Source organism: Hyperolius riggenbachi, chromosome 10, assembly GCF_040937935.1.
Source record: "Hyperolius riggenbachi isolate aHypRig1 chromosome 10, aHypRig1.pri, whole genome shotgun sequence".
NCBI classification, from domain to species: Eukaryota; Metazoa; Chordata; class Amphibia; order Anura; family Hyperoliidae; genus Hyperolius; species Hyperolius riggenbachi.
Window position 1 is genome coordinate 127160975 of NC_090655.1, and position 27488 is coordinate 127188462.

The window sequence follows — 27488 nt, forward strand, 5'->3', positions numbered from 1 at the left end:
TTATTCTCCAAAGCAATCCAAGAGTCTGAAACAATAACAGATACCAAACATTTCTTTAACCACTTCCTGAACAAAACATGTAATTGAAACCAGTTCCTGTAACACACTATTGCTGACTTGTTTGCTGGAATGGATTGTATTGCTCACTGCAGTGGTGTTAAACACCTTTGAAAACAGGCCGATGCTTTGTTTTACAAAACAATGTGATGAGCAGTGAGCTGTAAAGCAGCAACATATTCCAACGCTATAAATAGGCCCCTTAGTATAGCTGCGATTACACAATGCCCACTGCGCCCACTCTGCCAAACATAAATAAGGAATCTGAAAACTGTTTCTTCTAGGAAAAAAATCTCCAACTTTCAAAACAAATCTATTACACTGACCACTACATGCTGGGCATTCACTCTCAAGACAAGACTCAAGCTTTAGGTGGCACATTTAGACCCCCCCCCAAAAAAAAAAAGTTAATATGTAAAATACAATAACACTCACCAGAACTATCATCAGAACTGGAGTCCTTCTTGGCTGTGGCAGATTTGGCCGTGGCAGGTTTCGGTGAGGGCTTTACGGGTGGCGTTTTGGCTGCTGGCTTAACTGGAGCTTTTTTCTTTTCTTCCTCATCACTTGAATCTGAGTTTAAAAAAAATATATATATATATATATATCTTTCTTTACCCTTTAAAGCTAATGGGAACCCGTGTAAAAAAAAATAAAAAAAAAAAATCAGATACTCACCTAAGGAGAGGAAAGGCTCGGTCCTAATGAGCCTTCCCTCTCCTCTCCCGATCCCGCGCAGGATCCCCAGAAGCAGTATTCGACTGTTTCGGTCAAATACTGCCACTTCCGCCGCCGAAGGGGGGTTTCGAAGACAGGCCGCTGCATACTGCGCATGCGCAATTGCCCTCTATGACGCATGCGCAGTATGGAGCCGCCGCCCTTCCGCAGTCCCCATGGCGGTGGATTTGCACGGAGGATCCACCGAGCACCGGGAGAGGAGAGGGGAGGCTCATTAGGACTCAGAGCCTTCCCTCTCCTTAGGTGAGTATGTGACTTTTTTTTTTTTTAATAGGGTTACATTAGCTTTAATGATAATACAATACAAACATTTGTATAGCGCTTTTCTCCTGTCGGACTCAAAGCGCTCAAGAGCTGCAGTCACTGGGACGCACTCAAGAGGCCACCAGCAGTACTGGGGAGTCTTGCCTTGAACTCCTTACTGAATAGGTACAGACCCTTGGCAAGATTGGAACCCTGGTCTCCCATGTCAATGGCGATGCCCTTAACCGGTACACTATCGATGTACAAAGTATTAGCCATTATATAAACAGACAATATACACTTAAGAGGGCTGTTTCATAGAACTGCAGTACAGATCCAGTAGGCTTGTGTTAAGCATGTGAGGCTGTAAATGCCATGTGAATTAGGTGACCAATGAGTGGACAGGAGAAAAAGTCTTCAACTAGTGGATAGAAAGTTGGCCATAAGACTGGAAGTGGCTTACACCCACTGCCAAGCACAAGGTTAACCTGCACTTGCATTAAATGAAAATAAACACACTGTTAAATAAGATGATGGAGCACTAAACAATTGCCTCATTTAGGGCTCATTTATACTTTGAGTTATGACTCACTGCACAGTGTGCATTTCACTTGGTAACATGAAAGTCCATAGACGTCCATTTCATCATTCACACTATAACAGTGAGTTTCTGTGCATTTCAACTCGTCGGGAGTTAAAACTCATGGAAGTGCACAACTCACAAACCCATTCATGAGTTTTTCTTCATGCATTTTAACTCACTAACTAGTGTGAATGAACCCTAAACGATCAGAAAGGACTGTGTTAAATATGACAAAGTGGCCCCTAAGCTCATGAGGTTTAAAGGGAACCAGAGAGGAAGCACCCTTGTGTATTTTACCATATATATCAGTAAGAACATTAGAGAAAACACTTACCATGCTCTCTGTTTCCTCCTCACTGCTAAAAGTGTCTGTTAACAGCAGTCACAAGAATCCCAGACTGAGCAATTAAATCTGGCTTTGCTGGGAATGATTATAGCTGAGTCATTATAGCAAAGCCACAAGGGGGCAGGCTTGGGCTTGAAATAACACCACAGAATACATACTTAGCTATAATCTTTCTGTAGCAAAGCTAGACGGAGCAGCCTGACTTCTCAGTCGAGGATTCTTATCAGACGTGATAACAGTCAGATTACACAGAGAACAATGAAACAAAGGGCAGATTAGGTGTTTACTGTCATGTTCCCACTGATTTATAAGGTAAAATACAAGAGGGTGCTTCATCTCTGGTTCTCTTTAAAGTGGAACTGTATTGAAAATGAAGTTCCACACACACACTTTATACATTTCAAGAGTGTTTGCCTATATAAAATCTTTTCTCTTCCTGATTTATGAAATTTATCACAGGTGGCAGCATCTTTAGTACTGGCAGTTGATCTCTGCAGAATGTTTGTTTCTGAGACACTTAAAACAAAAAGAAAAACCGAGAGCCCAATATAGTGCAGTAAGTCTAACAATAGTTGGCGAAATAATTAACAGATGTGGATATACTCACAAACACGGGTTACCACACAGGCAACCACTTGAAATGCAGGTGGGGAGCATTAGAACCTGACCCCACCCAGGTTTAAGAAGTCGCTCTCTGTAGATAGAAAGAAGGGGACAGTCCCCTCCACCCAAGGTGGACTATATACTGTGCAAATTTGGACAGAGGCGCCAGGCAGGTTAAAATGATCTAAAAACAACTAAAAAGGAGGAGTACAGGTGGACTTACCTCCTGAAATGGACAATCGAGATTGTTCAAATCGCAAACAACAATTTATTTTGGCACTCCGCAACGCGTTTCGCAGGTATAACCCGCTTCATCAGGCAAGGAGTGCAAGCTCAAAAAAGGTCCAATAGTGGCAATGCGCCTCTGACAGACAGAGGCGCATTGCCACTATTGGACCTTTTTTGAGCTTGCACTCCTTGCCTGATGAAGCGGGTTATACCTGCAAAACGCGTTGCGGAGTGCCAAAATAAATTGTTATTTGCGATTTGAACAATCTCGATTGTCCATCATCTCAGGAGGTAAGTCCACCTGTACTCCTCCTTTTTAGTTGTTTTTAGATCATTTTAACCTGCCTGGCGCCTCTGTCCAAATTTGCACTTGTTTCTGAGAATTCCAAAGCCAGTACAAAATATTTCTTGTCTCCCAGAATGCTCTGGGAGAATTCCACAAATCTAATCAGCCTAGGCTAAGCATCACTGGGAGGGCAGGGTTACAGCCAATATATTGCTAGGGGAAGGGTTTTTGATGCTGACATCAGGAAAATTACCGTAAAAGCAGGCATCCAAAATAATGTATTGCATTCTACTATATGTTATTACAGTGAATTTTTAACATCCCACTCCATTACAAAGCACATGTTTCGGTTTCTTTTGTTTTTGTCCAGTGCAGAAATTTCTAAATCTGCATTAGAAAAGCATAATTGCATTAAAATAGTTCTATGTAAAATGGGAGCTTATTGATTCAGTAACATGAACCCCATGACATATGCTTGATGCACCACATTTACGCCAACACTCACCTGAGCTGTCAGAGGAGCTGGAATCTTTCTTGGCTTGTGCAGGTTTAGCAGCACTCTTTGCCGGTGTAGGAGTCTTAGCAGGTGCAGCTGTCTGAGCTTTAGGTGTTGCAGTCTTTCCAGGTGTTGCTTTTGCTGCTGGCTTTGAAGTTTTTTCATCTTCATCACTTGAGTCTGAATCACTGGATTCTGCTTCAGCTTTCTTACCAACAGGTTTCGTCTGTGCTGCAGGAGACTTTGCCGGGGTGGCTTTTACTGTACAGAAGGATAAATACAAGAATGGTATTCTCAGCGCCACTTATAACTATTTATTTTGCACATAAACTTCATAATAATAAGGAAAAAAAAAAACAACACAGATCTAACCAGCTGAATAAAGCTGCATATGCACATTCAATTTTGATTGGCCATTAACACCTATGTAGTATAAGGGCCAACAGACTTTAAAGTGTAACTGTCGGGCATTAAATCAATTCTTTATTTTTATCTGATAAACAATAAGGATGCTAATGAGCTGTGGAGACTGAGCTTTTACACTGTTTTATCTTTATGTGCACTGGATGTGCAACTGACTCTTCACTGTTATAAGGGCCACAATGTAAATACTCTATGTACGGTTTTATATTTGTGTGTTGACTGAATAAATATTTTGGAACTTTATGACATTTCTGCTGAATTTTATCCGGTGACGGTCACCTATTTCTTTTGAGCACTGGGTGGCTGCAGCATATGTCATCTCTAGCTGACTATTGGAGTTTGGATGTAGCGCGGAGGATTGATTGCAAGGATGCTGATCAGGCAATCCAAAAGTTAAAATCACTATTACTTTTCTTGTTGATAAATGATCATTCCCCAGTGTACCTGACTCTTATTTGGTACACACAAAATATGGTACACAAAAAGGAAGTTGCAGGGCATGCTGGGTTGTCCTTTTTTGCATCTATATTTCCCCCTCAGACTTAACTAATGCAGCCTGATTGGCTGAAACCGCTTTCCCTCCTGTTTTCCCCTCCCACATCTCTGTTTCTCTCTGATTGGCCAATATTTCTCATGCTGAGACAATGCACTTTCTATAGTGAAGGGCAGGCAAATCAGGCAGAGGAGAGTAGAGCAGGAAATGACATCAGGATTGGCTTAAAAATAGCCACACTTGAAATGGAAAATGCTAAGAAGGATTTTCTCTTTTTTACTGTAGAAAAATCGCTAAAATGAAAACGTGGACAGTGCAATACATATGTTATGTAGGTAGAGCAAGTATTTATCCACTTATATACTGTATATACTCGCATATAATCCTAATTTTTCAGCACAAAACATGAGCTGAAAAATTACCCCCTCAGCTTATATGCAAGTCAGTGGAGCAGAACAGGATGGTGGAGCAGGTTTTGTTATTTGCAGAGGAGCGTAAGGATAATGCACTAGAAATTCTACTCTTGCCAGGTGACTCCCTGCTGTGTCTGTGCCCCCCATCTCCTGCAACATAATGTGCAGAGTGTGCTGCTCAAGATTTCCTGTGGAGCAGAGTGCGCAAGCAATGTGTCAGCGGTGCGATGATTGGGGATTCTTCCTGTGTTGCATTTTCTGTCTCATCTATGACCCCACCTAGTGGCGTCTTGAGACACAACTATCGTCCTTGTGGCACATCTGGCTACTGTGGAGTGGGCTATACTGGGAAGGGGGCTTATACGTGAGTCAATCACTTTTCCCTGGTTTCTGAGGGGAAAGTGGGTACCCTGGCTTATAGGCGAGTATATACGGGTATGTTTTTTTTCTCTGAGATAGTATTTAAAGAGGAGCTGTCAGCCGTACTATGAAAAGAATGTGTAGGTAAACACTCATACTACATGGTGGTGGTAAAATTGGCCAAATTTGTGTACCAGGCTTTAAAGCAGAACTGAAAGGCCCTAAAAAAATTAAATAGTTTTGTTTACCTGGGGCTTCTGCCAGCCCCCTGCAGGTGACCTGTGTCCATGCCGTTACATACTGATCATCCGTTCCCCTGCCGCGACTCATTTTTCTTCTCCAGTGTTCTCCCCAGGCTCTTTTAGCTGGGTGCTCTACCCAGATAATTTTGGTGAGCACCCAGCAGTCATCAGATGACCTCCTCCTCCTATGCTGTAAGAGTTGTGCATCAGGTCACCCTCCATCCGGTCACTCGCCACCCAGCTACTTTTTCATGTCACGCGGCTGGGGAAAACACTTCTCGTAGCGGAAGCAGATTTCTAAGTCGACGTCCACTGCGCCCTGGTCACGCGTACTCATATGCATTCCCGTGGCCAGGAGCGTCCTGCGCGTGTTCGGTAAAAGAAAATCTCTACTGTGCTAGCGCAGTACGCTCCCGGCAACGAGGATGTGCACGGCCAGGGCCACGCAGGCACAGTGGACACTGAATGCAAGGAGTGAAAGGGGGACCAGAAGATCGGTATGCAACGGTCTCGGGCACAGGTCAGCTGCTGGGGGCTGGCAGAAGCCCCAGGTAAGTGAAACTCTTTAGGACCCTTCAGTTCCACTTTACATTCAATGGGAATGCTATAACTCTAAACAAGCACTTTGGTAGTTTGACTGTTTAACTTTTACTTCCAGTGTAAAAAGCTAATCCAGTTATGTATGGCTGTTTAGGGGCTGAGGAAGGTGTGCAGCAAGGGTGCGGGGGTGTATTTTGGGGCCCCACCTGGTGGTACCTTAAGAAGTAAAAGCAAATTATTCCAGAGGAAACAAACAATATAGGCACTTTCAAGAGTAGGGAGGGGGAGCATCAGTTTTACATTTTCATCTGTGTCTCCAACAGAGATTTTTCCACAAATGTTGTCCTGATAACTGGAGTTTCATAAAAAGGAAATGAGACCAAAGCTCCACTGAGGACCCAGACAACAATAATAACCTAAACAGAAGTTGTAACCAGAACCCAGTACTAATCCTAAGAATTTGCCTTGATCTCCACTCTGAAGCTAGAAAATTTGAGAAAAAAAAAATCTGTGAAAAAAAAAAATAAAAAAAAAATTTAAGCCTGTATAGAACATTGAACTATTCAGTTTTGCGCTCCTGACTTAGTTGCTCGAGTACTGTATACAGTTAATATTACTGATGGAGAGAAGAAGTAGTCAAGCAAGCTTATGAAGCACTGAATAAAGTGGTACCTTTCTTTTTTGCTGGCTTCTCATTGTCACTGCTATCTGAAGAGTCGCTGCTGCTCTCTGCCTTCTTAGCATTTGCTTTAGGTGTTGACTTCGGAGTTGGGGCTTTCTTCTCTATGTTGGGAGGGGGCACGGCACTGTAGGCACCTGAAAATAATTCAGCAAGAATTAGCTACGTCCCATGCTGAACTGGAGAAATGTTTAGTCACAAAAACATTGGCATGGCTGTATATCTGCTTCTATTTTAATTTCTACCAACACAAAGTAAAGCAGTCTAAAGCTTAAAATCCTAATCTTAAAGCCTCACTTCAAGCACAACTGTGTTCCTGAGTAGATGGGAGTAGGCACCCTAATACCTTTTACAAAACAATTCCATTACTCATCATACACTTAGAGTGAAACTAAAGTCAGAACTTCCTCTCTGCTGTAAACGATTGGCCACAGCATGATAACCTTTAGAGAAAAAATAAAATCCTTCGTTACAATTTATGTAAATTCCAAGAAAAAAAAGACAAGCTATTTATCTAGTTAGAGGAAAAATTCTTGACAGTCCGGAGGCTTACTGTGTGCTTTTTGCTCGCATTGTTGCCACGCATAGACCCCCTGAATATATTTATATAAGTCTTAGTCAGATTTGTTCTTATGACCACGCTTCCGGATGTGCATGAGCGTAGCCATACTGTGCCTGCCTGTGTGAATACACACCTGCACCATTAGCCCTAGCCGCTTGTCTACAAGCAGGTCCATGCTACAGCTCAGGCACGTCTACTCAAACAGGCACAGTAGGGCCACACTGGTGCATGAAGGGAAACGTGGCAGGAAACTAAGTGGGTCCCGATAAGCAGTGGTTGGGTCGAGGAGGACATGGCTAGCCTCTGGAAAATCCAGAGACTTCCCTCTACTAAGGCATTTTTTTTTCCAGACGTTTTTGGTTTGCTTTAAAGAGACTCCGTAACAAAAATTGCATCCTGTTTTTTATCATCCTACAAGTTCCAAAAGCTATTCTAATGTGTTCTGGCTTACTGCAGCACTTTGTACTATCACAGTCTCTGTAATAAATCAACTTATCTCTCTCTTGTCAGACTTGTCAGCCTGTGTCTGGAAGGCTGCCAAGTTCTTCAGTGTTGTGGTTCTGCTATGAACTCCCCCTTCCAGGCCCCTCTATGCACACTGCCTGTGTATTATTTAGATTAGAGCAGCTTCTCTCTTCTCTTTTACAAGCTGGATAAATCGTCCTCTGAGCTGGCTGGGCTTTCACATAGTGAGGAATTACAGACAAGGGCAAAGCTGTTTGCAGGAAGAAAAGAGCAGCCTGAAACTTCAGTGCATGAGAGATGCAGGGGGAAAGAAACACACAAATGATCTCGAGATTCAAAAGGAAGGCTGTATACAGCCTGCTTGTGTATGGATGTATTTTCTATGTGTGGACATACTGTACATCAACCTACTTCCTGTTTTGGTGGCCATTTTGTTTGTTTATAAACAAACTTTTTAAAACTGTTTTTAACCACTTTTAATGCGGCGAGGAGCGGCGAAATTGTGACAGAGGGTAATAGGAGATGTCCCCTAACGCACTGGTATGTTTACTTTTGTGTGATTTTAACAATACAGATTCTCTTTAAGGTTGCATGGATAGCTAGACAGTAGCAGCAAGTAAATTTACTCAAATTTTTCAAATGTTTTTTTTCAAAAATATTTTTTATTATTGTAATGGAGTAACAACTAAAAAACATAGGAATAGAGCAGTTTTACATTGTTGAGAATACATAATATTTAGTGAAGTATACATACAACCGTTATATAAAGATTAGGATTTTACAATTTTAACTGTTCAGTTTCAAAGGCAGTTCTTAGAATTTTCACTGATCAACATGATTTGCCTTGATTTTAGGTTTAGTTGTACCTTTTGAAAGACCATTGATCATATTTAAAGTGGACCTGAACTCTAGCATAAGACAGAAGGAAAACAGAGAAATGCAACCTGTATGTCTAGAGAGTTTAACCTGTCCAATATCCCCCTCATTTGTGTCTAATCACACGGTGTAATTTGATCTCTCCCGTCACCTGCCACAAAAGATGAGCTCATTAGAAAGCACAGGATGTTAACAATATGTCTGCTTCCATGAAAGCAAGAAGTAGAAAACGTGCAGATTTATTTCAGGATTTGTATCAGTTGTAACAAAGAAAGGTTTTTCTTTTAAGGTTATGCTATTGCTATCTTTTAGAGCAGAAAGGAATTTCTGAGTTCAGGTCCACTTAAAAAAAATAAAAAATAAAAAAAAAGTTCAGGTTAACTGATGTCTACCTTTGCAAATTATCAGAATGCATATTTTGTAAAAGGTATGGGGGTAAAGCAAGCAACATACCTATAAGAGATAAACATCAAAGCCTAATGTCAGCCTTAAAAGTTACATTTCCCTTACCTGGCTTCGGTTTAGATTTTGCTGCAGCTTTCTCATCCTCAGAGCTGTCTGAAGAATCATCACTGCTGGAGCTTTTTTTCCCAAGGCCTGCCCTTTTCACTGCCGGAGATTTGGCTGCTGCTGGAGATTTGGCTGGAGGAGTTTTTGTAGCAGGAGGCTGCAGAATATAACACACGCATGTAACACACACAAAGCACAGGATTCAAAGGGTACCTGATCTGAGAATACAGATGTTGCTATCTTTATCTCATATTAAGTGCCTGTTGCCCATCATAAATAACTTTTCTTCAGAGCTGTCTGCGATACACATGAAACAATCATGCATATGGGACCTTCATACGCACAGGTCAGAGTGTATTAAAGATTAACAGCCTAATATAAGGTGATTTTTTTCAAAATGTAGCCAGAAACGGCACCTTCTATACAGGTAGTCCCCGGTTAACGAACGAGATAGGAACTGTAGGTTCGTTCTTAACCTGAATCTGTTCTTAAGTTGGAACACTGTGCTATCTCTGTCCTCTGTACCTCCCTGTTCCTCCAGTGACCCCCTCTGTGTCACCTCTGCCCTCTGTGCCTGCTTATACAAGTTTAAAAGACATTTTTTCCTTGAATTTTTTAAAATAGATTCTCAAAAACTACAAGTCCAATTTGAAAAAAATTCCCATGGAAACAGAATCCATTCCATTCGTATCGGTGGGTCGTTCTTAAGTCGGGGACTACGTTTGTAAGTCGGGGACTTCCTGTATACTTCCTGTATACAGCTTTCTTCAAGTTTACTTTAAAGAAACTGTCTTACCTAAGATGTAGGCCAATACTATATAATAATAATAATAATAAGCAAGTGTCTCTGCGTACCATGTCCCTGTGTTTTTTGTTTTGCGCATGTGCAGGGACGCAGAGACAAAGCTGGAAGAATGACGCGCAGCTTGCAGGGGAGGACGGGGCCAGGAGAGGCGTGCGCTCGCTGACATGTGCCTGTGACAGACCTAGAGCTTGTTTATAAAAGGGCTAAGGTCACTAGTGACCGAATAAAAATACCAATTGCAGAAAGCTAACTTGTTGCTTTGGATTAGTGATTTTACAAATCACAAATTAAACTACTTTTCCTCTGATTCAACAAACTTAGCTCTAAGCACACAGCAAGTGGGAAAGTACTGAGAGTAGGTAAGAAAATTATCTGTATTTTTCACCTCCAAAAGTGTGGAGAAAAAGACTGAAGGAGAGGAGAAGTGTTTTGTGATCGCTGCAGGCTCCCAGGATCAGGTGAGACATGCACCCGTTGCAAACTACTTTGCACAGGGTGAGTGGAGGAGGACACAGGAAGACACATAATACAAGGGGAACATAATTGGGGGGAGAAGATCCACAAGTATATTTTATTCCAGGTTTTTGTACTCTAAACCTAGGTATGTCTTATCCTGAGGAGCATCTTGTAGTTCAGCAAATACAGTACTTTAAATCGGTGTACTGCAAATAAAGCAAATGCTAACAAGCAGACAGTCTCACTGAGTAGCCCAAGCTTAAAACAAACACTGAGGTGATATGAGACATGAGATAGGCATATCGGGATCTAGTCGGATAACGCTCACTGATGAGGAATTACAGCCATAATACACTTTCCTGGCAGAAAGTTACTTCTGAGAGCAGGAAAGAGATAAAAAGGTTCAACAGTTCATAGATTTTAGCTCTGGCATCATCCAGTGAATATGTCATTGAGCAGAGACAGTAAAACCGTAAACACTTAAGAAGTAGATTTAAATATAAAAAAAAACTATGTGATAACTAAAAAAAAAAAAAAAAAAAAAAAAAAAAAAGTCATTTTTAGGAGGAGGATGATGGATACAATTCTTTATCGAGTCAGTTTATTTTCACCTCAGTATTCTTAAAGAAACAAAAAAAAAAAAAAATATCCCCCAGTAAAATAATAAAACTCATGGCATCTTTATGCAGCTGCAGGAGACTTTAGAAAGATTGGTAAGGGATTCGCCTCTTGATATTAACCTTGGGCTACAGAAGCCAATGCCATACTAATTACTTGAGATCAAGAGAAAAATTACCATATTCTTCGGACCATAAGACACACACCGGTCCACAAGACGCACCAAGGTTTTAAGGACAAAAATCAGGAAAAAGAAATATCACTAAACCTAGGTGCATCTATGGTGCAGGGGTGTCTTATGGAGCTTTCCCTCCCCAAGCTAACTATCTCCTAAGCTACACTGTCCATCTAAAGTAACCCCTGCTGCCTTCCTCAGCTACATTAACCCCAACTGCCTCCCAGTTACACTGGCACCCCTTCCCCCACCCCTCAAGATTCTGTATCCCCTGGCAACAGCAGGGAAAATGCTTTACTGTGGTGCCCATCCCTCCTCCTGGGGCTCCTCCTAGCAGCCCAGAATTAAAAAAAAAAAAACCTGTTCCATGCCCCCCCCCCCCCCCCCAACCTGTAGCCGCTGGCCAGTGATTATAAAAAAAAAAAACACTTTCCCCACAGCAGCCCCTCCCCCCTCTAAATCTCTTATAACCCCAGAGTCCAGAGAACAACAAAACAAAATTTCTCAGCGGCGCCCCTCCCCACCCCCCACTGAGCCTCTTGTTGCCCACATCAACAACACAATAGCCAATTGTTACTACCGGAGCGGCTCCAATGTCGCTATATGCCTCTCTGATCTCCCTGGCAATTGCAGAGTCTGGAGTCATCTCACTGCGTGACCCGACGGTGTACACCATCACGTGACCTGACTGCGCACCGTCGGGTCACGCAGTGAGACAACGCCAGTGTGAGGCTGCAAGCATGGAAGGACACGAGATGGAGGATCGGGGAGGCTGGAACAGGTCATTAGGCTTCCGCTGTAGCACTTCAGACTCTGCAATTGCCGGGGAGATCAGAGAGGCATAAAGCGGCATTGGAGCCGCTCCGGTAGTAACAATTGGCTATTGTGTTCTTGCTGGGGGCAACAAGAGGCTCAGCGGGGGGAGGGGTGCCGTTGAGAAAGTTTGTTTTGTTATTCTCTGGACTCTGGGGTTATAAGAGATCTAGCAGGGGAGGGGCTGCTGCAGGGAAAAATTTTCTTTGTTACTGGCCAGATGCGGCTTTTAAGGAAGAAAAAGTGCATCTTACAGTCCGAAAAATACGGTACTTCTTGTAGGCATTTATTTGCAACAATAATATTTGCTTGAAATAAGGTAGTTGGGGAAAAAAGGTTTCAAGTAATTACACTGCCAGTGATGCATAGGGTAATTTACTGAGAAAATGTAGCATAATACTAATGTATTTAAAATAACCGCTTAATGGTTTTCACTGCACTCTACATACAGTAAATGTTTTGGTACCAGAGTCTTCATGCGGGATGAGTTGGTGCTTAGTGTAGGCTGCAGCACAGTGCTTTTTCCATTCCCCCCAGTATAAGCAAGGAAGATGTGCTATGTTACCTTTGCTGGAGCACTGTCATCAGACTCTTCACTGCTACTAGTGTCCGACTTCCGAGTTTTCGCTAATGCAGCCTTCTTTGCTACAGCTTAACAATAAAAGAACATATGATCAGCTGTAATCCGATACCACTCCAGAGACTTATTTTTCAAGTTATTGAAAAAAAAAAATGACTACCGTATACTCGCATATAAGCTGAGGAACCCCCTTTTCCCTCAGAAACCAAGAAAAAGTGATTGACTCCTGTATAAGCCCCCTACCCAGTATATCCCTCTCCACAGTAGCCAGATGTTCCCCCAGTATAAGTCAGCCCCCCTGCCCATAGCCATGTATAAATTGGTCTGCTCAGACTATCAGTTTCTAGCTTTGGTGTTGGGTGCTGTGCTGCCCAACTTCTGTAGAAGTCATTTTGGCAGAGCAGGCACCAGATACACACAGGAAGGTAAAGGGCAACTTGGTATGTCTGCTTCATATGTTTATCTGCTACTGTAGGTGTTGGAAGGCTTTCAAAATACCAAATAAATTACCTAGATGTGCATAAAAAAAGTACATTTATTAGGAGTGAGCATGCTCTGACTATGCCAAGGAAGAAAAGGTTAAATACAAAATGGAAGAATGGCATTTGTATATTTATACAGAAAATAATAAAATCATATAGCCAGAAACTAGAACAGGAACAGAGTTTAACGCATACCCGGAGAGAGAGAAATAGAGAGGCTGACAGTCATTTCCTTTTAAACAATGCAAATTATTCCACTATCCTGCTAATAATCTTCTTAATTTTAGCCATAGATCCTGAACAAGCATACAGATCAGGCGTTTCTGACTTAAGTCTGACTTGATATAATGCATGCTTGTTTTTGGCGTGCGATTCAGGCACTACTGCAGAGAAGTAGTGTCAGGACTGCCAGGCAACTGATAGGAAATAAATATGGCAGCCATCATATGCCTCTCACTTCCAATGTCCATTAACCAGTAATGTAGAGAAGGCAGTGCGATCATCTTGATGGAATGGCACATATGATGAAGACCAGAAATATGCTTACATTGCTGTGCAGGGGACTTTGCAGCAGGCGATTTTGCAGGAACAGCCGGTGTTTTCTTCGGAGATTCATCTTCTGAACTGCTGGAGTCAGAACTGGAATCTTTTGCCTTCTTTTGAGGTGGAGTTTTCACATTTGCTGCCTTTGGCAAAGGTGTTGTCTTTTTCTTTAGGAAAAAAAAAATTCTAACTTTCTTACACAAACTTATTAGTTACGGCCAAATACCGTAAATAGAAAATGTATTAATTGCAGCAAACAAATACTTTCATACAAACAGAATCAGCAGACTGGAAAGAAACGAAAGTTACAAGTGATAACTCAAAATTAAAATGGAAGGAATACAATTCTCTATGATAAATGGGTGTGTTCTGGGTGCAAGGGGCAACCAAACCTCAAAATTAAAACGCTTTGCTAAAAGAACCCATAAAAGTAATCTAGTGCGTGAACTTAGCTTACCAGAGTAAGTAATATCGCTAGTATTATAGTATATAGTAAGTAATACTATACCTGAAATCATTTTTGGGTGGGCTTTGGAAATTATTATTCTTGTGCATTCTTACTATAAGTACTATTAAAGAACAACCATGTGAATCTGATAAAATGTTTGACTAATGGCAAGCACTAAAACATCAAGATTTCTTACAGGAGGAGCTTTCTTGGTTTCCGCCTCAGATTCTGAATCATCATTGGAGTCCTCACTGCTGCTTTCAGCTTTCTTCTGGGGAGGCTGCTTGGTCACAGGCTTTTTACCTCCTGCAGGTGGTGCTGAAATTAGATTATTATTATTATTATTATTGTGTATTTACACAGTGCTAACATCTCCTGAAGGTCTCAGCAGAATCACATCACCAACCATCTCTCAGAGGAGCTGACATGCGTTACGCCATGTGATGCCCTGCTGTCATGGAGACGCGATGCGGGACATCGGTGAGCGAGGAAAGTTTCAACTCTCCCACTGCCTACTTGTAACTTTTCACGGAGGGAGAGGGAAAGGAGGGGAATCCGGCCGCCTGTCGGAGGCCTGGAGAAGCAGCATACGTGGGCTGTAGTTTGCCCAGCGTTGCTCTAATCCCAACCATAGCCTAAAATCCCTACCATAGTCTAAGGTCAACTTCGGAAACCAGAAACGTAGCTGTAGGTTTCTGGAATGTGGGACTAAATGCCCCAAAACACAGCAGAACATATAAACTTCATGCAAATAGTGTCCTGCCTAAGGTCCAAACCTGGGCCCTCAGCACTGTGAGGCAAGAATGGCGCCAACAATGCTGCTCACTTTAATATACTGTACTCAAAACTCAAACTACAATATAAATATGGAGGGTAACAGGTTTCCATAGCATAGGTTGAAAGGATCGATAGGTTGTGCTGGAAAAATCACAGATGCAAGGGCTCGATCAGGTGTGCAGCAGTAACAGCATTTGATTTCCTGAAAACTAACGGACCCCCAGCCAAGAGAAGGAAAACAGAAAAACCCACCCTGCATGTATTTAGAGAAAACAGGAGCCCATATACAATTCACTTTTTCACCCGAGTTTTCTCGTAGGTGATATTTTTACAACTCCTAAATAAAAAGCCTTTTAAACCACCAGCAAGCAAGAAAATACTTCAAATAATTTTGATAGTAGTTTTCAACTACTTTTTGGTACTTTTTGACTTGCAAAATGCTGAAAGGTTATTTCAAATACAAAATGAAAATGTATCTCCTAGGAGAAAACTCAGGTGAAAAAGTGAATTGCATATGGGCCAGGGTGTCTAATTCTCCCATATCTGCACATAAAGAGCCACAGTGATTTGACCTGTCAGCATTGTGCCGAGGTATGCCGTTCAGACAGGCTAATATGCTGTTTCTGTGCTCCCACGAAGCCAGGAAACAACCATTCTGCAGAATCTCAATAGGAGTTATGTGGGCTGCAACAAAATGTATTTCTTTAAATGGTATTGCTCATCTTTTCTAGCAGAGAGGAAGTTCTGAGTTTAGGTCCACTTTGGTGAACAGACAAATATTGAAAATATTACTGAGAAAGATTCTAACATCTGGGATCAATGTATTTGTATTTGTGCTATATTATAGAATATAGCATAATTTCACTACGAAATGAAAGAAATTTCAACTCTAGATCTTATTTTTTCCCTTTCAGTCCACCGATTCAAAATTTGTAACTTTTGTTTGAATAAAGAGTGCAATACAAATCACTTTTAACACTGCTTACTACGGTACATGTAATCTGTGAAGCTGACCCCTTAACTAGGGCGGCGTACACACAAGCCAATATTCACTCCTGACTGATGTACGATCTTGGAAAAAATGATCAAATGGTTTGTGGATCAATCTGAAGTGAATTCCTAAAAGAGTGATGAAAAACAACAACAAACAATCCTTTTCTCAGACTAGAGACTGCACAAGTTGGTAAGTATTGATCATTCCTGCACATGCTGCACTGTGTGCATGTGTATCCAACCATTTGATATGGACAAGAACAGGGCTTTGGGGTTGGTACAAAAATCATCCGACTCCGCAGTTTATGAAACTGACTCCAGGATCCCAAAATTGCTCCAACTCAAGACGCTGTGACTCCACAGCCCTTGCAAAGCTACAGCGTGGGTACAAAAATCATCCAACTCCGACTCCACAGCCCTGGACAGTAAGCTGTTGAAACCAACCATTTGATGTGGACAAGAAACAAACTGTTAAAAACAGAATGATCGTTCAAAGGAGCCACAGTACTTGTGTATGTTTCTCTGACATTTCTGACTGATTGAGCACCAATGGGGAAATACACTCACCTAAAGGATTATTAGGAACACCTGTTCAATTTCTCATTAATGCAGTTATCTAATCAACCAATCACATGGCAGTTGCTTCAATGCATTTAGGGGTGTGGTCCTGGTCAAGAATCTCCTGAACTCCAAACTGAATGTTAGAATAGGAAAGAAATGTGATGCAAGCAATTTTGGTGTGGCATGGTTGTTGATGCCAGATGGGCCAGTCTGAGTATTTCACAATCTGCTCAGTTACTGGGATTTTCACGCACAACCATTTCTAGGGTTTACAAAGAATGATGTGAAAAGGGAAAAATCAGAATCAGTTTATTTCGCCAAGTACAGCAGAGCTATACTCGGAATTGCTTATGGTACACATGGCATAGACCTAGTGTAAGAGGACAGACGCACAACACATACAATTTAACACTATATACAGGTTACGAACTGCAGTAGTGGTAGATATGGCCTTCTCATATAGCAGTCCCAATGAAAAACATCCAGTATGCGGCAGTCCTATGGGCGAAAATGCCTTGTTGATGCTAGAGGTCAGGAGAAAGGGCCGACTGATTCAAGCTGATAGAAGAGCAACGTTGACTGAAATAACCACTCTTTACAACAGAGGTATGCAGCAAAGCATTTGTGAAGCCACAACACGCACAATCTTGAGGCGGATGGGCTACAATAGCAGAAGACCCCACCGGCTACCACTCATCTCCACCAAAAATAGGAAAAAGAGGCTACAATTTGCACAAGCTCACCAAAATTTGGCAGTTGAAGGCTGGAAAAATGTTGCCTGGTCTGATGAGTCTCGATAGAGTCAGAATTTGGCGTAAACAGAATGAGAACATGGATCCATCATGCCTTGTTACTACTGTGCAGGCTGGTGGTGTAATGGTTTTGGGGGTGTTTTCTTGGCACACTTTAGGCCCCTTAGTGCCAATTGGCCATTGTTTAAATGCCACTAGCTACATGAGCATTGTTTCCGACCATGTCCATCCCTTCATGACCACCATGTACCCATCCTTTGATGGCTACTGCCAGCAGGATAATGCACCATGTCACAAAGCTCATTTAATTTCAATTTGGTTTCTTGAACATGACAATAAGTTCACTTCTAAAATGGCCCCTAGTCACCAGATCTCAACCCAATAGAGCATCTGTGGGATATGATGGAACTGGAGCTTCGTGCCCTGGATGTGCATCACACAAATCTCCATCAACTGCAAGATGCTATCCTATCAATATGGGCCAACATTTCTAAAGAATGCTTTCAGTACCTTGTTGAATCAATGCCACGTAGAATTAAGGAAGTTCTGAAGGCGAAAGGGGGTCAAATGCCAGATTAGTATGGTGTTCCTAATAATCCTTTAGTTGAGTGTAGATTGCAATGATGTATGTGTAAGGCTGCTTGTACATTAACATATACAAGCCCTAAAAGCAAAGTTTTCAAGTTATACTAAAAACGTTGCTTAAATTACCTAAGTCAGTCTCAACAAAAGTGTAATACTAGGGACATCGCCCTACTGAAAAATAATGGAAGTTTGAAGGTTCATGAAAATATCAACAGAATGTCCAAAAAGAGTTAAAAAATTCCCAGATAGGAAAAATAAATAAATCGTTCCTTACAAGGAAATCATCTTTTCTGTGAAGAGAGAGCACTACACTCCCCTATGGTATAGCAGAAAGAAACATTAACAAAACTACAAAAGGCTACTACTCCTACTACTCACAGCAGTCCGTCTTTATATAAAGCAAAAGCATAAAAATAGTTTACAGCTACTAACCCACTTTGTCAATAAAGTTATATTTCTGTGTGGCTGATAGAACAAAACCAAATACTTTCCAGGTAAGGAACAAAGCTAGGCCTTTCCTATACAGCATACCTGGAGAAATTACATAGAAAATATCCAGGGTGAAATTTCCAGAGTCAGGCAGATGCAGCGCTGGAAATGTGGGCGCACCAGGCACCGCCAAAGGCCGTAATGTGAATTACAGCTATAGCGGCACTCAGTCAGTAATTTGGGTGCCATAAAAAAACTGAGCCCAGTTGACAAAAATCACCAGCATTAGCTGGCAGCCGAATCAAGTCTTACCCTGGAGTCCACATTGGCCCAGATAAGAAGTAGTAATTAACGTCGTCGAGAGGAGGGGAGCAGTTTTCATGCTTCACCCCGTGCTCAATATTTCCTAGCGCTTAAAACTGCATGTACACGAAATTTAGAGATGCGCTGAATACACTTAGTGCTTGGCTGAAGACCACGCAGTGGATCCTCTGCATAGCAGGAAGCCAACATTGTGAGCTGCACCCTGCTGCAGAAATGTCCGAAGAAATGCCCACAGAAGCTGGGGGAAAAAGAGAAAAAAAAAAACACAGGCAAGGAAATCTGCTGAATAAGAGGCCAGTGATGCCAGGAGACAACTGTTTCAGCCAAGGAAAATGTACAGTGTGTATGTAGTTTTAAACTGTTGGTCCTATGTTACACACTTTAAAAATAAAGCACTTAGATGGCCAAAATTTAGATTAAAAGCTCCCTTCCCTATATTTCACTCACTGATAATTCTGCCACACAGCTACAAAAACAAAAGCTTCATATACAAGCTAGTTGAAACTCAGCAGATAACTGCCTCAGATGAGAATATAACATGTGTAGAGTGTCCCCAGATTCTCCCCAACGCCTCAGCCACTCTGGCTGATCAAGTCAACCGAGCGCCAGCCAAGAGTACTTCCCATTAAGCCCGTCCGCACCGTGAGGTCATTCTCGGTCTCATTTAGTACCCTTATTATAAACCTTGATAACATTTGGAAAATATTGCTGGGTTATCTATAGTAGCAGAAACTGTAAAACTAGCTTTATATATTGCTGCATCTTCTGGGATTACAGCCTATTGGTGGAAAGAACAAGTAATGAAAAGAAGACATCTGGGACACATTTCTCGTTTTGTACCACCTTACCAGGTTTCTTAGCTGGTGGCTCTTCATCCTCACTTGAACTTTCCTCACTGCTGGACTCCTTTGCAGTCTTTTTAGGAGGGAGATTATTAGCAGGTAATTTTCTTTTTTTGGAATCTGGGGATCTGAAGATGTGGAGGTAGAAAACACATTGTGAAACATGTAAACATTTAGTTGCAATGCTGGGTGTCACTTGTAAAAGGGTTATTTACAAAGAAATTACACTGAATCATCTGTTCCGTCACTCAAAGCAATTTTTTTTTTAAATAAAAAGTCAGAACCCTAGGAGGGGAGGCTTTGGATCTCATGGAGCCTTCCCTGCCCTCACATGGTGTTCCTGTTCCAGCACTGTCCCCATCCAAATTTGCCTCCTCTGGGAGCCCTCATAAGGCTACCGAAGCAACTGGGGACATGAGTGTTTGTGAAGACTAGCGGCTCTGTAGTGCAGTAAAGAGAGGTCCCATCTTTGGAAGCAATTGTGGATCTGAATGTTTCCGAAGCCTCCCGAGGGCTCCCTGAGGCGGCAAAGTGCACATATTCAATCTGTTGGTCAAATACTTGCAACAGGGGTGACCATCCTAGAATGAGGACACCAAGAGAGTTGTGGGAAGGCTCTTGCAGTATTTCCCAACCCTGTCCTCAAGGCCCACCAACAGTGTATGTTTTGTAGAAATCCACAGAGGTAGTCAACCACTTTACCCCCGCCCGTACGAATTTCTCCGTCCCTTATTCCATCCTGTAACCCCCAGGGACGGAGAAATCCGTACTTTCCGCGCTCCCGCCGCTGCCCGCTGGCTCTAGCGCGCACTCCCGCCGGTAAAAAACGCCGCCCGCCCGGAGATCAATGAACAGGAAAATCCATTCCCGTTCATTGATCTAAGCCCCGCAATGATCCGCTGCTGCTCCGCTGAGCAGCGCGATCATTGTGAAAAAAAACAAACTCTCAGCCTCCTAGTACTTCCTGCAGGTTGTATTAAACAAAAAGTTACTGTTGCCATCTTGTGGCCAAATAGTAAATTACACCCTAAAGCATTTTTTACATAGAAATAAATTAGTGTTACACAAAAAATTAACTCCTTACCTCCCACACTCCCCAATTTTTTTTTTTTGTAATTAAAAAAATAAAATAAAAAAATTTACAATTAAAAAAATACATAAATCGTTACCTTAGGGACTGAATTTTTTAAATATTTATGTCAAGAGGGTATAACACTGTTACTTTATAAACTATGGGCTTGTAATTAGGGATGGACGCAAAACTGAAAAAAATGCACCTTTATTTCTTAATTACAGTAGCATGCATGCATTTAAAAACTATAAAGGCCGAAAACTGAAAAATAATACATTTTTTCCTATTTTCCCATTAAAACACATTTAGAATAAAATAATTCTTAGCATAATGTCCCACCTAAAGAAAGCCTAATTGGTGGCGAAAAAAACAAGACATAGTTCATTTCATTGCGATAAGTAATGATAACGTTATAGACGAATGAATGGAAGGAGCGCTGAAAGGTGAAAATTGCTCTGGTGGTCAAGGGGTAAAACCCCTCAGTTGGGAAGTGGTTAATTAGCTCTACTACACTAATTACCTCACCTGTGAATGTTTGTGGTTTCCTGCAAAACATGTACTGTTGGTAGGCCTTGAGGACAGGGTTGGGGAACTGTGTTTTATAGGATCCAGAGCCTTCCCTCTTCATAGGTCATTATCTGTTTTTTGTTTCTTTTAATCTCACTTCACATTTACTTTGTTACAAATGTAAAATTTACAGGAACCAACAGTCATTTATTTATTTAATGTCCCATGGCACAGTTCCAAGTCCTGCTTTCTGCCTGGGTGTGACTGGTAGTGCGCTGCCTGCAGTCTGCCCGCCTACGTGATGGTGATGCATGTTGATTCCAAAATGTACACTGAAATTGGGATATAAAAAAAGTTGGATGCTGTAAACACTCTCTTGCAAATCCAAAAGTTCGGACAGCTGTTGCCATCCTCCTTGTACACTACAGCCATTATGAAAAGGTGGGCACTTACAATGCATGCATTGCTTGTCAAAACTTTTGGATGGCTAATGCGCTGATTAAGTATTTAGTGGTTTGGCTAGAGAAGCATATATAAGAAAATTAACAACCCCCATTTGCCACTCACTTTAGCCAATCTCTGTATATATCCAAAAGACTAGGACAGCTGGCGTCCTGATTTTTCTGTAAAAAGAAGGAAAATTAGGTAAGTAACACTGGAAAGACATCATTTCTTTACATTTTCGGTTAATAACCAGATTAAAAAGGTTTCACACGTGAACATATTGTAGCTACGGAGAAGTAAACAAGCAGGAGCACAGCCCAACATTAGCGTCCCGAGCTTGAGCCTTAAAGTGAACCCGAGGTGAAAGTGCTATGGAGGCTGCAATAGTGTCTGAATTACACCAGAAAGAAGCATTGTCATATCTGGCAATATTGTCTGAAACACCTGATCTGCATATGCTTGTTCAGGGTCTATGGCTAAACTTATTAGAAGCAGAGGATCAGCAGGACAGCCAGGCAACTGGTATTGATTAAAATACTTTTGGCAGCCTCCATACCACTCTCTTCTCGGATTCACTTTAAGTGATGGCTCCTCATTTCACCAGCTGGAAGCTGTTTCATCGAGCACTAAGCCGCTGTCCCTTCACCCCATTGCAAGTACTAATCTTTTTGAAGAAGCAGAGGGATGTATTTGTATGAGCTTGTAGCCAGAACTGTCATCCTGATCTATATGGGCATCAGTTATAGTGTTGTGTATGCACTTTACATTTTCCAGCTATGAGCGAACCATCACTTTAAGAAAATGGCGTGGGTAGGTGTAGTCAACTGAATGCAAGGCACCATTCATTAGGTGGGACAGCTGACAATTCACAACCCAAACGTCTGTTCAAAACTGTGTGCAGCCACATCCAATTCAGTTCATATAGATAAAGCAAAAGGAAAAGGTGAGCTACTTGACACATACCTGAACCTAAAACAGGTAAATTGAGCACCGCATGGAGCCTGCGATTTGGACGCCGCCATAGGCCGTAATGTGAAATACGGCTATAGCAGCACTCCCTGAGTAAACTGGGCACAGTCAATAGCCAGAGCTCAAGTTACGAGAAAAACTGGAACCCAAATTACACGTGGGACCAGAAAATTAGGTAGTCAGTAGGGTAACAGTAAAAGGAAATAAAAGATTAGCTAGAGCAGGATAAGCCATCCTTTAGCTTCACCCCGCTCCCAAATTTCCCCATGGCTTTTTTAGATGAATGCATCTGAACTGAAAAGTCACATGGGGCCTGATGCACATACCAGCTATTACATTACCGGTATCATCGCTAGTAGAGTACCCCACATTGTACAATTGGCGTGACTAGCGGTACATGGCTAATGTGAGTGTTTCTATGGTAATGCAGGCTAGAAGAATGTTACCCATGTATTGCCAAGGTCATACTAATTGCGCAACGTGAGGTACTCTGTTGGTGTTTCGTACTGGTAATTTACGTGGCAACATTACTGCTGATACTTAGCGCATTAGGCCTATGATGAGAACCATAGGAACATCTAGAACTATTCCTACTAAGAACTTGTCTGAGGTCTTATTTTCTGCATTGCAGATCCAGGAGAGAAATGCCACAGGTGTCTACAAGACCTGAATATTTGCTACCACAAGGCTGGGTTTCCCATCTGCAGCCGGGCCATGTACAGCCAGTGGGAACGGACAGTATAATGTCCACTCGAAAAGTCTGTTATGATCAGGCTGGAACCGAGGACTGATCAGTTTTAACCATATGGTTATATGGGCAATGCATCCGCCTGTCCGGGAAAATCATGGATGGCACATAAGTGCAGCCTGCTTACCAGAACAGATCCATTGGATCCGTTTCAGACTGACAGGTGAGAATGGAACCTCAGCTGTCTTGAACACATAATTAACAATAGAACCTTACTTATATCACACGTTTTGTTTTTACAGAAAAAAAAAAAAAGAAAGCAGTATAAGTTTTCCTATGTGTAATACATCCCCACCAGGGATATTTCTCATTGGCCCCTTACTCAGTAAACCAATGAGCATTCTCCTTGGGGAGGTAGGACTTCCATTGGTCTGTTGAAATCCAATAAGGAGTCTGATAATGCTTTTGCCAGGACTCTGATCTGTATACCAGCACTTCTCCCCTGCAGTGGACCCGAGCGACACATGCAGCAGTGACGGTTGATTAGGACAAAGATGACCAAACACAAGGTGACAGGAGAGTAGAAAAGTTCAGGAACATATGCAGAAAACACTCGTGAGAATGGGCACTGTCCATTCCCAAGGGTTTTTGACAAATCTGGTAAAATCATGCAAATTGGGTCTCTGTGCTCCGATTCCCAGAAAAGATCCATTGACAATGCACAAGTGTGAGTAGATCCTATACCAGTGATGGCTAACCTTGGCATTCCAGCTGTGGTTGAACTACAAGTCCCATGAGGCATTGCAATACTCTTGACAGCTCTAAGCATAACTCGGGAGGCAGAGGCATTGTAGTTTGTAGTTTTGTCACAGCTGGGGTGCCAAGGTTAGCCATCAATGTCATATACAGTGTTCTCCCCAGGCTCTTTTAGCTGGGTGGTCCACCTAGCTAGTTTTGGTGAGCATCCGGCTGTCATCGTCCCTCCTCCTCCTATGCTGTAAGCAGAATTGTGAAGAGAAGTGCTGATCCTGCATTCTCTCAACTCATCCCACCCGGCTACTTTTTCATGCCACCCGGCTGGAAAAAAATTCTGGAGAGAACACTGCTATACCCAACATAGGATTTATTGAAACATTAGTTCCTGTGTTCTGTGAAATGGACAAAATGTGTCTATTTCAAGGCAAGTGTAAACTGGGCCTGTGTAAAGAGGCTTAAATGGAACTTAAAACAAGACTACTCAGATTTGGATAAAATAACAGGCGGCTTAAATAACTCATTGCTGACAGTAGAACCTGGCGTACGAGAGAGAACGGCGCCGGAGACTTGGGCGCAGGACACAGCCAGTATATGGCTAATCCTGCTGCCGCACAAGTCCGGGCCGTGTTAATTACTATTCCCCCTCCAGGCCGACATGGATAGTGGGGGAATGAAATAATTCGGCTTCCAGCAATAGCTGGAAGCCGAATTATTGTTTTAAAAGCAACTTCAGATCCGTCTTCTGACGGCGCTGAAGTTACTCCATGTGCCTGCGATAGCCGTAGTTCCTATTACGGCCTATGGTGGCGCCGGCTGCGCCCAAGTCTCCTGCGCTGCTGCGCCCAAGTCTCCAGCGCTGGATTTACCGTGTTCGAGAACCTGGGCCGTTTTTTTCTTTTTTTTTTAACTTCCTGATCACAGTGACTGGCTCACTGTGATCAGGAGCCAATTAAATCAGCTCTTGACTGAGGCACAGAGCATCCCATTCTCATGCATGAAACCTGCAGGCATAAGCAGCTACAAGTGTGGCCAGCGCCTAACTTACTCTGACGCTTCATTATATATTAGAGCCGAGCACTTATTAGTCCTCCGATAACCCAGAGCCCAACGTACTCCCTGGCATTACCAATCCACCTCTGATAACCTGCAGCCTAATTTACCCCTCTCTCCTAGGACTCAGCTAGAATATGGCCAAACACCTATTATCGCTTTCCAAATTATAGCCGGAATTTGTCTATAGTATAGACGAGACTCCAGCACCCAAATTACCTTCTTAACGCCATCGTAGCCACAATTTACATTACTACATATGGCAGCACACAAAGTACTATGTGTGGTTTGTATCCAGTTTACCTAATCAAAACTACACGATACCAGCCAAAGGCAGGGGTTCCTTCCCATCCTCATTGGTACTGGGGAGGTATCAGCTCTGGCCTACAACATACATTACCAATAAAAATACTGCTGAATAATTAATAGGGGAGCTGGCAGAATGATAAGCATATTCCCTCACTACTTTGTTCCACCAGTGGTATCTAACTTTTGTGGTCACTGCATTGTGCCTATAAAAAGCCATAAATCCATAAGGCCTCGTTCAGACTATACGCGCTACCGTCCGCATTTTGGCAGCGCGTATAGTGTGCGACACGCAAGAACGGTAGAAGGGCATAGACAGCCCTTCTACCGTTCCCATCATATGCGCTGCGTGGCAGCGCGATTGCGCTATCGCGTGCTGCACGCATTTTTGGGAATCACAGCGCAGATCCCATTCATTGTAATGAATGGGATCTGCAGCGCAGCGCATAGGAGCGCAGATGGCGTGCGATCGGACGCGTTGCGTTCCAATCGCACAGCCATCTGCGCTAAATGATGTGAACGAGGCCTAAAATATCGGTAGGAAACTAAACCACCCTTTTACAACTTATCTCTACACAGCACTGAAATATGGTTTAGCTAAACCTCGTTTATAACTACAAATATTATATTGAATATAATAAAGTTGCACGTGTAAGGCTACATAATCAATCATTACAAATTAATGGACAGTGTTTTATAGACCGCTCGCTTATTCATTCTAGATTATAGAACTGCAGCAGTGTGTGTGACATCGGCACTAAGAAAGCTGCACCCGCCCGCTCTCCACTCACCACTCCTGTGGCCCTGCTGAACTCATTGGCCGTGCTGGTGAACAGATTCTCCCGCAGGAATCGCAACACAAAGGGAAACAGATCGCTGGGCACAACCGTTTTGTCCGCCATGGCTCCGGCCTCTTACACGCTGCACACACCGCAATCACGTGGAGAAAAGGAAGACACGACTTCTGTCGGCTAGTGTTGTCCGGATCATGAACGATTCGGATCTTTGATCCGAATCTATTTAATGAGTCGATCATCCGAATCATCAAAATGAACGATTCGGATCGCAAAAGGGGCGGGGCCAGGAGCGACACGCCCCCTCTCAGCGGGCAGCGGGGTCCTGGAAGCAGAGCTGAGATGGATCGCTCTGTTGGATGGGAGGCAGCCTTGCAGGGAGACAGGTAGATGTGAGAGAGAGGGGACATGGGTGCCACTGCCAGATATGTGTAGAGCACACATACTGGCTGCAATGTGCTGCCCATTATAGGCTGGCTGTTCCGTAGTGCTGCACAGTGAACACATTTGAAGCTTTTGGCTCAGCACAGCTCAGTAACTTTGCAGGCACTGTGATTGCTGTGCATTATGATCCTCCTGCACTCGGCACTAAACAGCTGCACTTATCTTCTGGGAATGCTTTCCTTCACTGTGTGACGTTTGCATGGAAAGTACACAGATGAGCATATAGGTGAAATAAATACATGTAAAGCATATGATTGCAGCATGTGGGTATTGTGTGCACAAACATTTCTGCTCTCTGCTCGTCCCTCCTCCCTTCTCTGTCCACTCCCTGCCCTCTGTCCATCTTCTCCCCTTCTCTCTGTGTATCCACCCCCCTCCCCTTCTCCTGTCCACAGCAGGGAAAGACCTGTCCTGCTAGTCATCTCACCCGGAATGCTTCGGTAGTAAAATGATCCGAGATTCGGATCAAAGATCCGGATCTTTTCAATGATCCGATTCGAATCATCCGGATCATTGAAAAGATCCGAACTTCCCATCTCTACTGTCGGCGCTTACTAATGATGTCATCGGAACAGCTTGAGAGAGTGAGGGTGTAGGAAGATGGAGTATTCAGATGTTGTTACGCATGCTTGCAGGTCCTAGTACACGCTAAATCCGTGTGCTGCGTGCTTAGAGTATACATGTAGGTAATGCATAAAGCCCAGTTTTTTCACTCCTAATGTGTCACTGAGGTTTGAATGAAGCAAAGCAAGCAACAGTGACATTTTAACTGGAGGTGACAATAATCTCAATGATTTGTATGTGTAGTACAGCTAAGAAAAACAAAAGTGTGCTTTCAATTCTTAAAACAGAAATAATTTGCGATAATTCAGGTTGGAGTAAGCTTGAGAGGTCTCCCAGTTAGTGTTGTCCGGATCATGAACGATTCAGATCTTTGATCCGAATCTATTTTGTGAGTCGAATCATCCGAATCATCAAAATGAGTGATTCGGATCGCAAAAGGGGCGGGGCCAGGAGCGACACGCCCCCTCAGCGGGCAGCGGGGTCCGGGGAGCAGAGCAGAGATGGATCGCTCTGTTGGAGGGGACTCAGGGGAGCCAGCCTTGCACAGGGACAGGTAGAGGGGACATGG

At 42.8% G+C, this 27488-nt stretch overlaps 1 protein-coding gene across 1 annotated transcript in view; it reads right to left on the minus strand.

The window, feature by feature from the left end:
- Positions 1-26110, minus strand: part of NOLC1 (nucleolar and coiled-body phosphoprotein 1) — a 45992-nt gene extending 19882 nt beyond the window's left edge. Inside the window, exons 1-10 of the mRNA XM_068257951.1 lie at positions 25910-26110; positions 21473-21528; positions 19333-19454; positions 14260-14381; positions 13620-13782; positions 12576-12661; positions 9144-9300; positions 6724-6867; positions 3590-3841; positions 493-630 (exon numbers count right to left, since the gene is read on the minus strand). Of these exons, the coding sequence (XP_068114052.1) occupies positions 493-630; positions 3590-3841; positions 6724-6867; positions 9144-9300; positions 12576-12661; positions 13620-13782; positions 14260-14381; positions 19333-19454; positions 21473-21528; positions 25910-26020 (1351 nt within the window). The 5' untranslated portion in view covers positions 26021-26110. The remainder of the gene's footprint in view (positions 1-492; positions 631-3589; positions 3842-6723; positions 6868-9143; positions 9301-12575; positions 12662-13619; positions 13783-14259; positions 14382-19332; positions 19455-21472; positions 21529-25909) is intronic.
- Positions 26111-27488: the final 1378 nt, after the last annotated feature.